Source organism: Phyllostomus discolor, chromosome 1 (assembly GCF_004126475.2).
Source record: "Phyllostomus discolor isolate MPI-MPIP mPhyDis1 chromosome 1, mPhyDis1.pri.v3, whole genome shotgun sequence".
Taxonomy (NCBI): Eukaryota; Metazoa; Chordata; class Mammalia; order Chiroptera; family Phyllostomidae; genus Phyllostomus; species Phyllostomus discolor.
In genome coordinates this window covers 41,993,273-42,010,864 of record NC_040903.2, presented here as the reverse complement: position 1 = coordinate 42,010,864, position 17,592 = coordinate 41,993,273, and the positions used below count along the sequence as shown (strand labels likewise).

General features: G+C 34.1%; 1 protein-coding gene across 2 annotated transcripts; it reads left to right on the top strand.

The window, feature by feature from the left end:
* The first annotated feature begins 1,926 nt into the window (after positions 1 to 1,926).
* On the top strand, positions 1,927 to 17,184 carry LOC114491860 (transmembrane protease serine 11B-like). Of its 2 annotated transcripts, none has more exons than XM_036021333.1 (11): positions 1,927 to 2,128; positions 5,032 to 5,150; positions 6,784 to 6,899; positions 6,983 to 7,050; positions 8,650 to 8,810; positions 10,181 to 10,219; positions 11,064 to 11,241; positions 12,989 to 13,248; positions 13,597 to 13,739; positions 14,719 to 14,922; positions 16,825 to 17,184. In XM_036021333.1, exons 1-10 carry the CDS (start codon positions 2,121 to 2,123, stop codon positions 14,878 to 14,880), a joined length of 1,254 nt encoding a protein of 417 aa, XP_035877226.1. In that variant the 5' UTR covers positions 1,927 to 2,120; the 3' UTR covers positions 14,881 to 14,922; positions 16,825 to 17,184. The 2 variants fall into 2 exon arrangements, with proteins under 2 accessions (XP_035877226.1, XP_035877233.1); XM_036021340.1 differs by lacking the exon at positions 16,825 to 17,184 and adding an exon at positions 16,088 to 16,816.
* The last annotated feature ends 408 nt before the right edge of the window (positions 17,185 to 17,592 follow it).

The following is a 17,592-nucleotide window of genomic DNA, read 5'->3' as shown; positions in this document are numbered from 1 at the left end:
CAGTCATGATGATTCAATAAAATAATTAAAATAACATGATGTATGTGCTTTTGTGGTTATGGAGTCAAGGGGAGAAAGATGATATAAATTAGATGAGAAAGGCTCATCTTGGATAATGTGGAAATTGGAGAACCACACCAGCCCATAGTTGTTATTTCTCATATTAGAAACAAGTACAAAAACAATGAAAAGTTTGGAAACAGATCCACATTTGATATCTGCTTGATTTCTAACAGAGGTAGCATTGCAGTGCAGTGAATAAAGAATTGCATTTGTACATTTTCACTGGGTGTACAGGGTCAACAAATAGTTATATAAAAATGTATCTTTATTCCTACTTTATAATGCACACAAAAATTAACTCCATATAAACTATTGGTCTAAGTGCAAATAAGAACACAAGTTTATAAAAGAAAACATGGGAGAATATATTTATGAAAGGCGAAGAAGGCTCACACAAACTGCATGCACACAGGTGTGAAAGAGTCCACCTTAACAGGGGAGTGGGGTGTGGTGAAAGGATGGGGGCGTTTGGAAAACTGGAAATGATGAAAATGAATTTGATTTTATTTAAACTTTTTGCAAAAGTGAGATAATTAAGGCAGTTCTTCACAAACAAAAGAAGTTCTGAATTTGTATAGATTTTTGGAGAAAAAATTAAAAGCATTTACAAACAAAAAGCAGTTAAAAATTAAGACAAAAAATTGATAAAAACTAACAAACATGTACTTCATAAACTAGTATTTCTTATCTAACTGTATATGTTGGTATGTGGGTTCTACTTTTTTAAATCTGAATTTATCTCAAAAGAGATAGGCTTTTGATATTAATATACACTTAGGAATTAAAGATTATAAATTAAGATTCCAGTGTTGCAGGTTTGAGTCCCAGTCAGGGTACATACCTGGGTTGCAGGCCATGACCCCCAGCAACCGCACATTGATGTTTCTCTCTCTCTCTCTTTCTCCCTCCTTTCCCTCTCTAAAAAATAAAAAAATAAAATTTTTTTAAAAAGAGACCTTTCTCTCATCCTTAAGTACTAAAAAAGTTTTAAAAAATTTTTTTTAAAAATTAAGATTCCTAATGACAGCTTCAATTAAAATTTATTTTTTTTACATTTAAAGCAGGGGTAAAATAATATATGAAAAGTGCTGCTTAGGACAGGAGAGAGTCATGTTAAATTTATTTCATTTTGATTATTTGATAGGCAGATTCTCTATTTACTTGTGTTAACAAATATTCCATATCTTTATCTTGACACAAAGAAAAATGGTTTATAATCAGACCTGAATAATACCAGTAAAATGTAAATGTAAAAAAATAACAATTTTAGATTAAAAAAACAGGAAAATACTTTGAAGAAATCAAGGTGGGAAATATTTGTTAACACTTTATAATTGTTAGTCTGATAAATTAGAATATTAAGTATTTTTAAAATGTTCTACACATGAAAGAACTCGATTAAATAACAAATTATCAAGTTGCACATTGGGAATAAATAATTTTAAATAGGTGAACTGAATTGCTTAATATTCAGTATGTGAAATGATTATTTTTATTGGTAATTATGGAAAAACAAATGCAAACCACAATGAAATAGAATTTTACTTACATCAGAATGATGGCAATATGAATTATATTGAAATTCATTCTTTGTAGAAAGTCATTTGTCAGAAACTTCTATGCAGTTACAGTTGGTTTCAGTTGAGGAGGAAGAAGCCACTAGACTGGAATTGGTCAAACAAATTTAGGATTATCCCAGTTTACTACAAAGCTGTTTCTTGGGTGTAACTTTTAGGTGACTAACCCAAGACTAGGCTGTTTTTCCCCTAAATAGCCAAGTCAAGGAAGTTTGTCTTGACAAATTGGATGACTCCTACCTTGAAACTATAGAAATATGACATTCTTTAACACTGGTCAGACAAGTTACATCTCACTTGCTCTTCACATGTCACCCAGCCTATAAAAACCTACCAACCAATGCTGAATGTAGCACATAAACCTGTGAAACATTGACCACCTTAATAGCTACACAAGAAGATCCTTATTTTTATTATCATTGTCATCATCACCATCATCGCCACCATTATCTCTGACGCCACCACAACCATCAGAATATTATGTACAGGTAAATGGGATTTTGTTTGGAAAATTAAGTCTATAAAACTTAAGTTGCTGGGGTATCTTCTAACTTTGTGCTAAATGGTTTCTTTCTATAATTCAGATTTTTATTTATGGACAAGGTCAAGAAATATGCTATTGTTTCTGAGGTTTAAAGGCCTTGCAAAGTCTCTAGCAAAGTTTCAGAAAGTTGGAAAAAAGAAATCAGATTTCAGCAAAACCTTGCTTATTTTTTTTTAAAACTACCCATAAGAACATTACTATTTTTGTTCTCTAGTAATATGATTGAAGTAATATTTTATAATATAAAAATGTATTATAGAAATAATTTAAAACTCTAAAGATCTTTATGGATTTTTAGAATAATGTATTTTACTTTATACATCCTGAATTAGCATCCGGTAAACTTTTGGGAGTCCGTAAAACTTCATAAACATTTATATGAGACCCTTTCTATTGTACTCTGTTTTTACAGGGTTTTTCCAGGAGAAAGTTGGAAGAGGAGGGCATTCAGATTACTTGATCATTAATTTCTCTGTTTCTAATTCAAAGTTTTCTCCTTAGAGAGTAAAGTCCTTTATGACAAAAAAGGTTTATCTTTTTAAAATTTGGGAATTTTTTGCACTGAAATCTTGCATTAACACTCTTCACTATATAACAATTTAGGTGCATCCAATTCCAATGGTCTATAGGGGAAGGTTTAATAATGGAAATTAGTTTGTTATGTTTTGTGGCTTAAGCTAATGCATTATTGGAATATGGTTTAAGAAAATCTCATCTAGGAAATGCTACCTGGTATGGACTGTGAGATAAATTATGGTAAGACTGATGTTTTAAAATTGTGAATAATGTAGTTACTATTATTTGTATAAATATTGTTATTGTAATATAATTAAGGTGAGTGGTTGATTATGCCAGAATAGCCAATAAACCTTTACTTGAAGTAAATTTCAATCCAAAAGTGAGGGGATTACAGTTCAGTTAAGTATGTGGAATTGGTTAAATTCACTGAAGATTAATTTTTAATCTATTTTCTTTGTTCAATGAGGGATTCATCCTAGAATGCAAATTTCTACATAAAAAAACTGTGGAAAAAAAAACTGTGGCCAAAAGTTAATTTGGTAAATGAAACAGCAAACTGTTTTTTTGGTATGTAGAACATCATTTTAATGGCTACAGCTATTATTAAAAAAATAGTCTGTTCCTAAAGTCTATGCATCATATTTATCAGAGGAAGAGTTGAATAAATCATAAACTACTGTGATCTTTTAAATATAAAAGAATCTCCTTAATTGTTTACGACAGGAAGAAATCCATAATGAGATGGGGAAAGCCATTTCCGCGCTATAGTTGACAATGTTTTCTTTAGAACATCTAAAAGGGCTTTCATAGAAAAACATTTTATAAATTGTGATGTAGTGATTATTTGTATAGAAACTATCTCAGTGACTTTAGAATTACTGTTTAGGCTACATAATGTATGAGTGCCTCAAAAAGACTAAACTACCAGTCTAAGTTACTATCGGTTAATCCAAAACAAATTTGAGACCTCACTATCACAGTGAACTTCTAGTCATTAAAAATATATTCACAGATATTAGTAAGATTAAAATATTGTTTTTAATTACTCCAATTGTATATATTTTTGAGGTGTGATTCAATTTTGTAAGAGAAACACTGTGCCAGAATAGCTTTTCTCTTAGTTTAAGAGTAAACAATAGATTTTCAGTATGAAAGCATACATGAAATAGGGAGTTTCTTTGAAGAGGTTTTGGCTCTGGAAAACACAAATTAACAAGTCATCAAATATGATATAAGGAAGAACATATAAGATATAAGAATACAGAACATAACAGAGAGGAAAGAAGACTGGTGGAGTCGCATGGTTGTGGCCTAAGCATTGTGGCCTAAGATAATGTTTAAAAAATTGTAAAAAACAAAAATAAAAACAAATCTTTACCTAAAAATCAATTGGTCCTGCAGGTATTAGAACAAAAAGGATGCTCATATTCGTAGAAAATGTTTAATCTGTCAACTATATCCACTGAATACAAACTGTTCTGTTTTGTACATTTTGTTTAGGGTGATGGAGAATACAAAGAGATTGCGGAAACAGCTGAGGCTGTTTTGAATTTGAAATAAATATTTTTAATATTACAGCTCTTACTTCAAATGAGTAATTTCATGACATCATGTCTTTCAAAATATAAAGAATAATGTGCTAAAAAAATAATGTCTTTGTTACATTAGAGTGACCATAAGACCTAACTGTAACCCTAGATTACTCTATGATGTCACTGTATTTTCTGATTGTTTTTCATCTAATTGATTAGTGTTGATGATGAAACTTTACTATCTGTTAGTGTATATTATACAAGTAATCCATGGTTATTGTAGGAACAGAAAATACAGTTAAAGAACAAGTGAACAAAAAGAAAAAAATCTATCCATGATCTCATAAATGGGATAACTGCAGTGGGTGGACACCATGAGGTTTCCTTCCACATTTAATTGAAACTTCTAAATGACTTGTTATATGTTTGTTTATAAATCTAAATATGTGCTCATACATGATGTCACTATAGTTTAGAAAAATACAATCGGACCACACTTAATGCTATTAATCTGCTTTAGATAAATAAAAAAAGAAAATCAGTCTCTCTTCTGTAACATGAAGACAAAAACCATGTTTATTTTGCTCACAGTTGTACCCCCAGCAGCTAACACAGTACTTAAATATGATCAGTTAAGAGAATGAGCATTAGGGTCTATCCATTTTGAGGTGATTGAGGCTTCTAACTTTTCAGCTAATATAAAGGCCTAACGCATAAATTATACATCATGTTGTATAAGTTGAAATAGAAACAAATAGATTTAGAATGTCTATCATTGGATTTCCTGCTTTCATAGATACGGCATATCAATCCAGAGAAGAGCTTGGTCACCATGTATGACAGTTCTTATTTTTCTTGGAGCGACGGCAATCTTGGGAGTAACTATTGGTCTCCTCATTCATTTTCTGGCAGTTGGTCAGTATTAATTATTTTCAATTTTTATTCTTACTATTAAATCTCCTTATACTTAGAAATTGTCAAGAAACAACATAACTATTAATTCATTTGTTAAAACTTCTCATTTATTTAGTATTTTATTTTAACATAATACTTTTGTTATTTTTTGGAATTAGAGGCCTCCTTGATGCACTCTATAAATTGTATCACCAACTATGGGAATATGACAAGATTGGAATAGTTAATGCTTTAATGCTAATATTCATGGTCAGTAAAGGAGCTTATGTAGTAGGCTTATAGATGAGTTGCTATATCTCTTAGTAAATATACCTCAAACTGTTGAGATCTGTACTCTTCTTGGCTCAATCTGGTATCGGCAGATTAATCTTTTAACATGAAAATACACAAGTTTGGCATACTGAATGTAACAATGTTAAATATTCCAGTTATTTACTCTTCTGTTTGGTGATAAACTACAGACTAATATTATAAAATTGTAAGGAAAAGAGGGTCTTGGAGTTTATTTATTGCAATTTAGTCTTTTGTTATTAGTAAAAAAATATCCCAGAGGGCTCAAGTTATATACCAAGGTGTCACAGTCAATTTGTGGCATGGCTTGAATTATTTCTCTTACTTCATGTACTTTACATTTTCAGAATGACTTTAGGTAACTTCTCAGACAGAATCTGGAATTTGCTTTTCACATGTACTGTTTGCCATAAAGAAAAATACAGGAAACTATAGGAATAGAGGAAATTAATTTTATTTTAGATTAAATAATATTACTGACTCTTAGGGGACTAAATTATTACAACTCAGGAGACCATATTTTTCAAAGTCTATTATTAAAACTTCTTAGAAATTATGTGGTGCTTTTAAGGTAGCTTAAAAGCACAATTGTTCTCAAAATATGTGAATGGCTAATATATCCTTAACCAAAATAAGATACCACTTCCCATTAGTTTTTTCTATTTTTAAAAGTGCATATATGATAAGTAAGAACTATTTGTAGGTTTGTCATGTTTTAAATTATGGTGGCCTAGTATATCAGGTGAACCAATTCACATTTGGAGACAGGAAGGATTGGGGAATGTGAGACCTGTGGCATATGCCAAGCACCAGCCACCACATGCCATAAGGAAGTGCAAGGGCAGCATGAAGTCCTAAGGGAATGACTTCAAGGAAAGGAAAATAGGCAGTGGAGCATAAGAAAAGGTGCAAATGGGTATTGATTATCCAGAAAGGAAAGGGGGATGTTTATAATGTTTTCTGTATCAGAAGTGCTTAGAAAGATTAATTGGGTAATCACTAGTCTAAGAATTCAGTTTACACATGAAAAATAGATTTCATCTCAGTGCATACTCAGGTAAATTGCTATTAGCTGCCTGGATTGATGCTTTGAGGAGGATGTTGAGGGACAGTGATGTCTATTATCTTATGAAGAAAGAAGGGGGATGTCCTGTGAATGTTGGGTAGTCATTATTTCTAGGCTAAGCAGACATTAATTCCCCTCCATTTTCTTCCTCTTCCTTTCTCCATTCCTCTGGCTATTTCTAATATTGAGTTGAATGTTAATTTTGAAATAAAGATATGGAGGGATTTGAGACCAATTTCTGTTTTAAAATTCTTTGAGTATTTCTTTATTTCACAGGGAAGATTTACCATTACCAAGGTTATTTTAATATTTCTGGAGTCACATACAATTATAGTTGTAAAAATGCAGCTTCAGAAGTTAGCGCAAATCTGAGCAAAGATATTGAGACTAAGGTAAGTCAGCAATTTATTTTATAATTTTAGTATAAATTTGATTGAAGTAGGCATAGTGGCTGATCTATATTTTCTCCTGACAGATGTCTGATGAATTTCAAAATTCTAGCCTATACAGAGAATATATCAACTCTCAGGTAATCAGACTTCTGTAAGTACAAATTTATTTAGGGTATTACAGAAAGGGAGGTGGGTGATATGTCACATTAGCCCTGGTTTTATGTAATATTAACATGAAGAGAGAAGGGAGAGAGAGAGGGAGAGAGAGAGAGAAATAAGAAGGAAGAAAAAGGGAAGAAAGCAAAGAAGGAAGGAAGGAGGGAAGGAAGGAAGGAAGGAAGGAAGGAAGGAAGGAAGGAAGGAAGGAAGGAAGGAAGGAAAGGAGGAAGGAAGGAAGTTAGTTCCCCATAAATTAAAGTATACACAATATTTAACAGATTTCTGTTCATGGCAGGAACTGTTCCATACAAACTGTAATCTTATACCTGAATGGGAATTGCAAGTTATTTGTTTCTGTAGGGTCTGACTTCTATGATGAAAAATAATTGTAACCCCATGGAAAACAAGGACTCTGGCCTGATATTTTGCTACCTATGTATTAGTCATCTCTTCCATCTATATCCAACTGGCATTCCTATCCCAAAATAATGTACTTTTGGTCTCCTTAGTATTACCATTACTGTAATAATTGTGGAGCAAATTGAATCATTTAAGGTAGCAATTGTCTAAATATGTCTTTGCAGTGTGCTTGAGGGTGGAGGTGGGGTGTAGGGAAGAGGATGTCATGGAGCACAGGGGATGTGCAATAAAGAGAGCACTTGTATTTTGGCATTGCCGATATCTTTTCCAAAAATTCTGAACTTCCAAAACAAAACCAACAAACAAAAAATCCAGGTGGCCAAATGCCAACCAATCAACTTATCTATAGAAAATAAGAACCTTCAAAGGCTCTTCCATTGCCCATAATTATTTGAAAATACAGTTCTGGGTTTTTTTTAAAATTAGTGTGATTAATATGACTTTTGGTTTGAAAGTCTTCCGAAATGAATTAATTTTTTCTGATTAATGCAAAGAATGTACTGAATGTATAAATAATGGAGATTCTCTTCATGCTCTAGAGTTATGTTTCTGAGATTTCTCAGAGCATAGATCTAGTGGGGTAGACATGTATAAGAAACTATAAAAAGGAACTTAGTACTAGATCTTGAATAGATTTTAGAAGTTATTTTTTGAATGCTTCCCAGTCCTAGATTTAAGTCCTCACTTATCTCTTAACCTGAAATTAAGTTATTAAAAATACCTATATGAGAACATGGTTTTACTATGTTATAATAAAACATCATATTAATCATTTATTTGCCAGTACTCAGTTTCTCCCATGTGTTTAAAGTACAAGGTAGGGCAAAAGTCAGTTTACAGTTGTGAGTATGCAAAACACAATTTATTCTATTATTATTTATTCATTATTGTATTATTTTCCACACAAACAACTATAAATCTACTTTTGCCCCATCCTGTATTCTGATTTCTAGTTTGTGGTTCACATCTTTCTCCATGCACAATACCTCTGAACCAGTTAGAAAATTTTGGGGAACCCTTGCATTTTAAACATACTGGAACAATAACTGTGCATTGTTCTTTAATGTATGTAAAGGAAGTATGATAATTAAAATGTGGGAAATTCAAAGTGTTCACAAAACATGTAATAGATCAAAGAAGCAGTACACTAGAATATTTTTGTTTTTTCTAGCCCCCATTCCAATGGTTCAAGTGTGCAGTTGCTGCTGATATTCAAGTTTTCTCCAAGAAAGAGGGAGATCATGAAGACTGAAATCAAAGCTCTCTTACTTCAGATGTTGAAAGACAACACAGTATCCTGGAATGCAGTTCCAGCTTCCATTAAACTTACAGGTATTTCATTTGTTTTCATTATTTTCTATCACTTGAATTTATAGACTATTTTTTTAAAAAAGAGTACTAGGAAATTTTTTTAGGAAAAAATATGCTTCTTAATATCTGTCACCTTTACAATGAACTGGTAGTGGAAGGGGAAGTGCCACAGAATTTTTTTCTGAAGAGTGATGGAAATGAGGGTTAAACTGTGAGCATGCAAGGGTCTGTTGTTAATGTATGGAAAAGGCAGTGAAGGGTCCTAACTGAAGCATTGTTTCTTCCTACACTGTGTTCTCATCAGGATCTCATTATAGGAAATAGATTTAGGGTTTTCTTGGTCATTCAGTGTGAAGACTGTAGTGGTAAGAATGAAGTTGAGAATAGGAAGTTTTCACGGCTTCCTGAGGAAGAATGGGGATAATAGTATTAAAGAAAGAAAATTATGTGGACAAGTACCCTAGAAAACAAGGGAAGAAAATGATAGGATTTGCCCCAGTACAGAAAGTCAAGTTTTTATAGATCTTCAAGGTTCCTGAAAAAATCTTGAAACTCTCCCTTGTGTTAAAGGGTGTGTTAGGTGATAAGCATGTGGTTACAGAACCCAGTTTTGTGGTTCTTCCAGATTGACAGTTGATCCCAGAGTCCTTGAAGGCCATGAAGGTTGAGAGCTGCTGGTTAAAGCTCCTTTGACTCAGAATGCGGATCACACCATGAAGGGTCCACTGATGAGAAATGAGTTTAAGGTAGAACTTCTCAAAGGGGCAGTCCAATTCTCTGGGGGTAGCTGTTGGGAAAGACAGTTGCACTAGTTACTGCCCATGTCCCAGGGATTCACAGTCAGCACTTTCTGGTGTGTCTTCCTGTAGTTTCACATTCTTCTCTTTCTCTCTCATGTCTCTTCCCATATAAACGTGACTTGAATTCAAGTTAAATTTTCCAAATTTCAGAATTCAGTTTTAATAGTAAGATGATCCCAAAGAACAGGACAGATCCAATAAAGTACATTTTTAGCTGGAATTTTTTCTTTATAATATAAAAAATTCTTCAAAGTAATAAGAATTATCATAGAGAAAGAATTTTAAAGATAATGCCCAGTCCTTTTATTAATAAAACTATCAGCTTTTTATCTCACTGAATATTTTACCTATACTATTATAAAATTGAGAACTTTGTTTTTTAGTTCCTTTTCCCTTTTCATATACCTGCTAGAGATGTGGAAAGATGGTCAAAATATAAAAAATAAGAGTGAGAAGGAATAATAATACATGAAATGGTCTGAATAGTTAAACACTGACTGTAATTGGACTAGAAAACTTAGCCTTTATGTCCTTGGATTGAAGATAATAGCTTGGTGATATTTTATCAATTTTACGTCTTTTAAATTTCAGAAATCAGCAAGACTAATGCTGAAATGCTTACCAACAACTGTAAGTTTATAAAATTTACTGTTTCTTTACTGTTACTTAACACATCCACAAGTATTTCTCTATTGTTTCCCTAAAAAGGATCAGGAAAATACATCTTATGGAAATCCAAGACTTCCATAATGGAAGCTTTCAAAATTATTGGATATACAAGATACATATACGGAATTTCTTTTTGAAAAACACTGGCATATCAATTTTAACATTTCTAATAAGTTGTTCCCAAAAATACAAAAAGAACTTATCCAAAGAATGAAATTATCAGTTAAGAATATCATTCTGAATAAGTTAAAATCAGAAAGACTGAAGGAAAACAAAAGGACAATTTAAGATAAAAAGAAAAAAAACCTAGGCTATGTCAAATGTATTTATTATTGATGAAAAACAGTTCTGTGCCTTTTAAATAAATTTTCTTTAGAGTATCATGCTGCCCCCAAGAAATAACCCTGCATTCATGTGCTCAATGGATATTTCTAGAATATCTATTGTCCACAGGGGGCCTTAGAGACAACATTGCACATGCTATGCAAGATGCAGACATTAATGAAGCAAAGTCTCCACTTTCAAAGATTTTGCAATTCACTTGGGGAGATGAGAATGATGACAAATAGATACAATAAAAGTCAGTGATTGACAGACGTTTGAGACTGGAAACAAGGATAAGTAAAAGTCACCTAAACTGAGATGGAGTGGGGTGCTGTGATAACAGTCCATTGCAGGAAAGAGACCGCATTCCTTAAGAGATGCTGGACAATCACTATAGGGGTTCAAATGATGTTTTAAGATATATATTTTATAAAGCATAATCAAAGATACCTATTCTTGTATAAATAAATCTTTTCTTCAGGTTGTGGGAGACAACTGGTCAATAGTGTTGCATCAGGCAACCGAATTGTGAACGGGAAAAATGCCCATGTTGGGGCATGGCCTTGGCAGGCCAGTATGCAGTGGAAGGGCGAACATCATTGTGGAGCATCTCTGATCAGCAGCAGGTGGCTATTATCTGCAGCTCACTGCTTTGTTAAGTAAGTGTGAAAGTCTGTCTAAGTGTAGGGTTCTGGGTGCTAGCCTACTTTTGGTAGTCTGTGGGGGTTAACCTAATGTATGAACATTCATCAAGGTCATATATACTTATGATTACCTGAATAAACAAAGAGAAGCAGGGACATTTGAATTTGGCAAAGCAAAGCAAAGTGAATAGAAACAATTCTCAGTCTTTAAATAGCCATTTTGGCCTGAGAGTAAGTGCTTTAGTTATACCATTTTATTTCATTATAACAATAATGCTGCGCAAGAGATATAATTAAACACATTTAAAGATGAGGAAACTAGGGTTCAGAAATAGTGATATAACTTGGCCAAGATCATAGAGCCCTGAAATAACAGAAATTGAATGTGAACTCAGGTATGTCTGACTCCAGTTACTAAGTGCTTACTTTTCTTGCCCTTCAGGGTTTATGATCTAGTTAAAGAATTTTAAAAGTCATATACGTAAGTATAAAACAGCATAGTATAGTAAATGTCTTATGTAAAACACAAGTAAGAGCTATGGGAATTTGATGAATAAGGAGAGCACATCCAACTGAGATGTGAAGATATACAATTTGATCTGGCCTCTACAAATATAAGCTTTGATTGACAGGGGTTGGTGGACGGGAAAGATTTGTTTTGGGTTCAGAAAACAGTCTTCAAATGTGTTGAGATGGAATAAAAAATGTTATATTCTGTGGATAGCAAATGAAAAGAGTAATTTGAAGTAGAGAAGATTTTGAAATGTTAGAAAATATGCTTAAAAAATCTGTATTGATTGGGGCATCTCTAAATGACAAGATACTTACTGAACAAGTCTCCTATAAAGAATGTTCATAGGATTTGTCCCCCTGATGAAACTTTCAAAAAGTAGACCATGGACTATGGAGCTTCTTTTCACTAAAAGTCTATTCACTAAAAAGTGTATTCACAGGAGATTCACTAAAAGTGTAGATCCTTAAGAATCACACTAAACCTTTTAAATACAAATCTCTGGAGGTGGAGTCTGGGTTGAGACTAAGGCAATGGAGTTGAACAAACACAGCTGTTAAGCATGTGGAGTCACAGGAGGTTTTACCACAGTAGAAGGATTAAAGAATGTCACTGTTACATGAAAGTCTTGAAACTTTAAAAAAACAAAACAAAACAACCCCCCCCCCTATAGATTTCTGATCATTTGAGAGAAGGCTGGAATAGTTACACAAAATGTTAGGTTCTAAATTGAGGAAGAGTTTCAACGGAGAACTGGAGAAAGGGGTCATAAAATTAAATTAGAAGCCAAAATGCATTGGATTGGTAAATATAATAGGGTGACTGGGTGAGAACAAGGGACAATTTTTTTTATGTCTACAGATGCCATTCCAGAGCCTCCATAGGCTCATGAAATCTAGGCTGTTTGGCAATGAGTGATTCTGGATCCCAGCCTCTGAGGCTGCTCAGGTGATGCCCACCCAAGTCCAATGTTCAGAAATTGGGTGGGGCTGAAGTACCAGGAAAAGACATCAGTGACTCCAGTTAGGAGGATTTACAGAAGGCTGACAGCTCTAACAGTCCTTAACACAATTTTTATGCGACTGCATCATTTATAACATCAATCAAAGACAATTTATTTTTAAAAATAAGACTTTAAAGTGCTTTACAGTGTTGTTTGGGAACCTTGCTGCTTACAGTTATGACAGGACCACTGTGAACACTGTTGTGGCACAGAAACTGAATGTGTTTTCATTGAACTCTGTCCTCCAGGAGAAATAATTCAGGAGATTGGACCGTCAACTTTGGAACTCTATTAAATGAACCATATATGACACGAAAAGTCCAAAACATTATTTCTCATGAAAATTTTAGCATGGCTGGGATTCGTGATGATATTGCCCTTGTTCAGCTTGCTGAAGAAATCTCTTTCTCAAAGTACGTTCGTAGTATTTGTCTTCCTGAAGCCACACTGAAGCTCTCGGAAAATGACAGTGTTGTTGTCACAGGATGGGGAACACTGAGTATGAATGGTAAGTTTTTCCATAAAAATGTAATAGCTTCATGGGAATAATTATTTAAATGATTAATCAATCACTCACTCTCTCATGCAATTAACTGATCAGTATGCTGAAAAGAAAACCAAGTGCTGGAACCAAAAGCATGGCAGTGTCTTTGTTTTCTCAAATGTCTTTGGGAATGAGAATTGGAAAAAGTGGAAGTGTGAGAGGCAGCCAGCTGTAATAAATATCAGAAAGAGACCAATCTAGCCTGGGTCTGGCCTGGCTCCGGTGATCAAAAAGAATCTGCTTTATTTTATAGATACTCTTTGTCTCAACAAAGTTAAGATCCCCTTAATATGCAGAATTTGTTGCCTTTAGGTCCCCTTCCAAATACACTTCAAGAGGCCTTTGTGAATACTATCGACAACAAAGTTTGCAATGCTCCCTATGCATTATCTAACTTGGTGACAGATAAAATGTTATGTGCTGGATATATGTCAGGAAAAGCTGATGCCTGTCAGGTATGTCTAGCTATATCATCAAATCTTTTTCTCCCAAAGTACTCATTAAATGGCAGTTTTTATCTACGCAAAATATTTTTTTCTGTGTTAATGATTTCCACAGAGTACCACCTTACTTCATTACATACAGTAAATATTGATAACCCCCATGTATACTAGACACCACACTAGATACTGGGGATACAATGCTGAACACAATCCTTGCCCTCATGGAATTTTCAGTCTAGGAATCTATGGAAATAATAATACCTACAAGGTAATAAAATAGATTTGATGTATTTTCTGGTGCAGATCTACAACACTGCTTCTTCCTTATGTAGAGATGCAGCATGTAAACACATCACGAATTACTTACAGGCTTCATCGTGGAGCAGCTGAGTCACTTTCTCCAGAGGCAAGGCTGGACTCATTTTAAAGTCAATTTCTAGACTGTCCAATCCAACATTTGGCAGCTGTACACAATATATTCTGGTTTGGAGTTTCTCTGTTTTTTTTTTAAAGTATACTTTTTTGATTATGCTACTACACTTATCCCAATTTTCCCCCTTTTGCTCCCCTTCCTCCTGGTACCTTCCTTCTCTCCAGCAATCCCCCCATCTTAGTTCATGCCTATGGGTTGTGTATACAAGTTCTTTGGCTTTTCCATACTATTCTTAACCTCCTCCTGTCTATTTTGTACAATTATGCTTCTTAATCCCTGCACCTTTTCCCCCATTCTTCCCCTTCCCCCATCCCTCCCTGCTGATAATCCTCCAAGTGATCTCCATATCTATGATTCCATTCCTGTTGTAATTGTTTGCTTAGTTTGTTTTTGTTTTTGTTTTTTCCCCTGGGTTTTGAATAAGCCCAATAGTTTCAGAGTTTCTAAGCCTAAAGATGGAGGATTGTTTTCAGTGCTCAGGGGCTAATGATAACTCCAGTGGAGAGGTAAAAGGATATTCTTAGGATGAGAAATGGTTTCCTCTCTTTTTTTTCCTAGAAAGACTCCGGTGGACCACTAGCTTACCCTGACTCTAGAAAGATCTGGTACCTTGTTGGAATAGTAAGCTGGGGTGATGGATGTGCCAAAAAGAATAAGCCAGGTGTCTACACTCGAGTGACTGCTTATCGTGATTGGATTACCTCCAAGACTGGACTCTGAAGGGGAAGTAACTTTGGAGTTGAACACAAGGACAACTGCAGGGTATTCTTTTTTTTTTTTTAAAGATTTATTTATTTATTTTTAGAGAGGGAAGGGAGGGAGAAAGAGAGAGAGAGAAAAACATGAATGTGCAGTGGCTGGGGCCGTGGCCTGCAACCCTGGCATGTGCTCTGGCTGGAAATTGAACCTGCGATACTTTGGTTCACAGCCCGCGCTCAATCCACTGAGCTACGCCAGCCACGGCTAGGGCATTCTTATTTATTGTTTCAAAATCTTTTTCTTTTGATGATTGGTATACCAATAATTTTGTTATATACAAAAACATGAAGGTATTTATCAATATTTTATTATATCTAAAACAGTATCCATATTTTTACCTATTTAATAATAGTGGAAGCAGTAAGAAAAAAATAATGGCCAGAATATTTTTATTAACTGCCTAGTTCTAATTTATCTTACCTACCATTATATTCAGGGTAGACCTTAATTTCTTTTTCAGAATTAAAAAAATACTACACATTTTTTATAGTGTGAGAACATACTTGCTCCATCTACCAAATAAATTATTTTATTCTATAAATTATAATTGCATTTTTAAAAACTTGAATATGTAAGACAGTGCACATTCAATTTTTATTTAAATATGAGATATTTTGTGTACCTCATAGAATTATGCAATCTTTGAATGAAGAAGGGATTTCAGAGGCTCAGCTGGACCACGTCTCTCGATTTATAGACTGAGAAACTAAGGACTAGAGAGGAAAATTATTTGCTTAAAGTCAGCCTCCATTCTCTCTGATAAGATGCAATGCTCGCATGAATTTTCCCTCATTGAGTTTAGATCCAAAATTAATCAGGAATTTAAAAATAATTTTTAAGTCACAATTATTTATATATTTTCTTCATGTCCTTCTTTTATCATCTGTTTGCCTTCACTTTCAGCAAAAATAATGTGAGTTTTTCAGGGTCAAGGGACTGTGTAGAACCAATTCAGTAGCTCTACTCTCTGAAAATAATTTCCTAATATTAAAAAAGTAGTCCAAAATTTTAAAAGTCGCTAAAATAAAGTAAGACTACTTCTCACCTCAATTATTTGTGATATTAGTTTTTATTATAAGGAATGACCCAAATGAGATACATAATAATGTTAAGCCAATCCACACCAGGTATGATAACACAGTTTTTTTCTCTCTCTTGACTTTCTCAGGCAGGGCACACATATTTTTTTAAGCACTTAGTCTGTTCCAGCAACTGTCAAGGACAGACACAGTATCTTCTTTCAAGGAGGCTGCATTTAGCGGATAAAGATAGTAGATATAAGATAATTTTTATTGTGATAACTATTATGAGGGAAATAAAACTATGACAGAAAATAGTGCTACAGGTGAAAAGTACTTGAGACTGGGCAGTCTGAATTACTTCTCTAAGAGAGGAGCATTTGAGCTGGACCTAAATGATGAAAAAACAAATATAAAACATCTGAGAGAAGAGAAATCCAAAGGGAACAAGTATAAAGTCCTTGCAACACAAATAAGTGAGGTGGCTATGTGGGCAGAAACAATTTTTCTGTCATCAGCTCTTCCTTCTCAGTCCCTTTTGCGGGATCTTCTACATCTTCCCAAACTGTAAGTGTTGGGGTGCCCCAGGGCTCAGTCTGCAGGTCTCTTCTCTGCTTACACTCATACCTTAGATGATTTGATCCCGTCGAATACTTTCAATACCAACTCTTTGCAGACAACACCCAACTGTTTTGACTCTGGCCCTGACTTCTCCCTGGGCCTCCAGTTGCACACGGCTGAAATTTCTATTTGAAGGTCTGATAGAGAATTTACACTAGTTATTCAACAGAATTCTTCATCTTTCCTCAGTATTCCATAATTTAAAACATTAATCCTGAAGTCATTCAAGGAACAGCATTTGAAATATTCTTATTTTCATTATTAGGATTTGTGCAGGGACTACAACTGGATTGGGAAAGCTCTATCTCTTTCTCTGGAAATTCCCAGATGCTTTGACTCTTCAGCAACATTAGGATTTATGTGAGTTTTAAATTATGAAACTTCTATGGCAACCCCTGGGCCAGTTTGCTTACTTTTCCAAGATTTTGCTGAATATTTCTGCCTTGAGATCTTTTGGAGTTAACAGATTTTGGTGGTTCAATCTGGAGACAAAATGTACATGTGTCTGAATGAGGACTGTGGGGAACTCACACCTGTATATGTCTGGGTCTCCCAGTGCTTACCTGGACTCTCTTGTGATGTGCTGTATTCTTTGCTTTTAAATAAAAGCTTTATGTAAGCATTTCTTATGGGATCTTATCAGTCCTCTCAAATATCCAGACTTATGAAATCTTTTCAAATTTAATATTTAAAATACAAGAGTGGTGTGTTGAAGCTGGCTTGCACCTTTGTATGAGCTGAATGTTGAAACTTCAGAGATTGTGTTAACCAGTTGTGAAACACACCAGAGCTGAAAATTAAGGATACTAAATACCTGAAGCTCATCATGTTCAAATTATTTTACTACACATTACTAGTGTTTATGGTCTTGAGGTTATTTCCATCTATTGTATTTATACAGTAAAGATAAATATAATAGAGTGCTCCTGGTCACATCTTCCCAAATATATGCTTGGCAATATCATGCAGAAGCTCAAAATTGGTCATGGTATATTTACACCATGGAAATTGGCCCATGTTAAGAATTAATTCC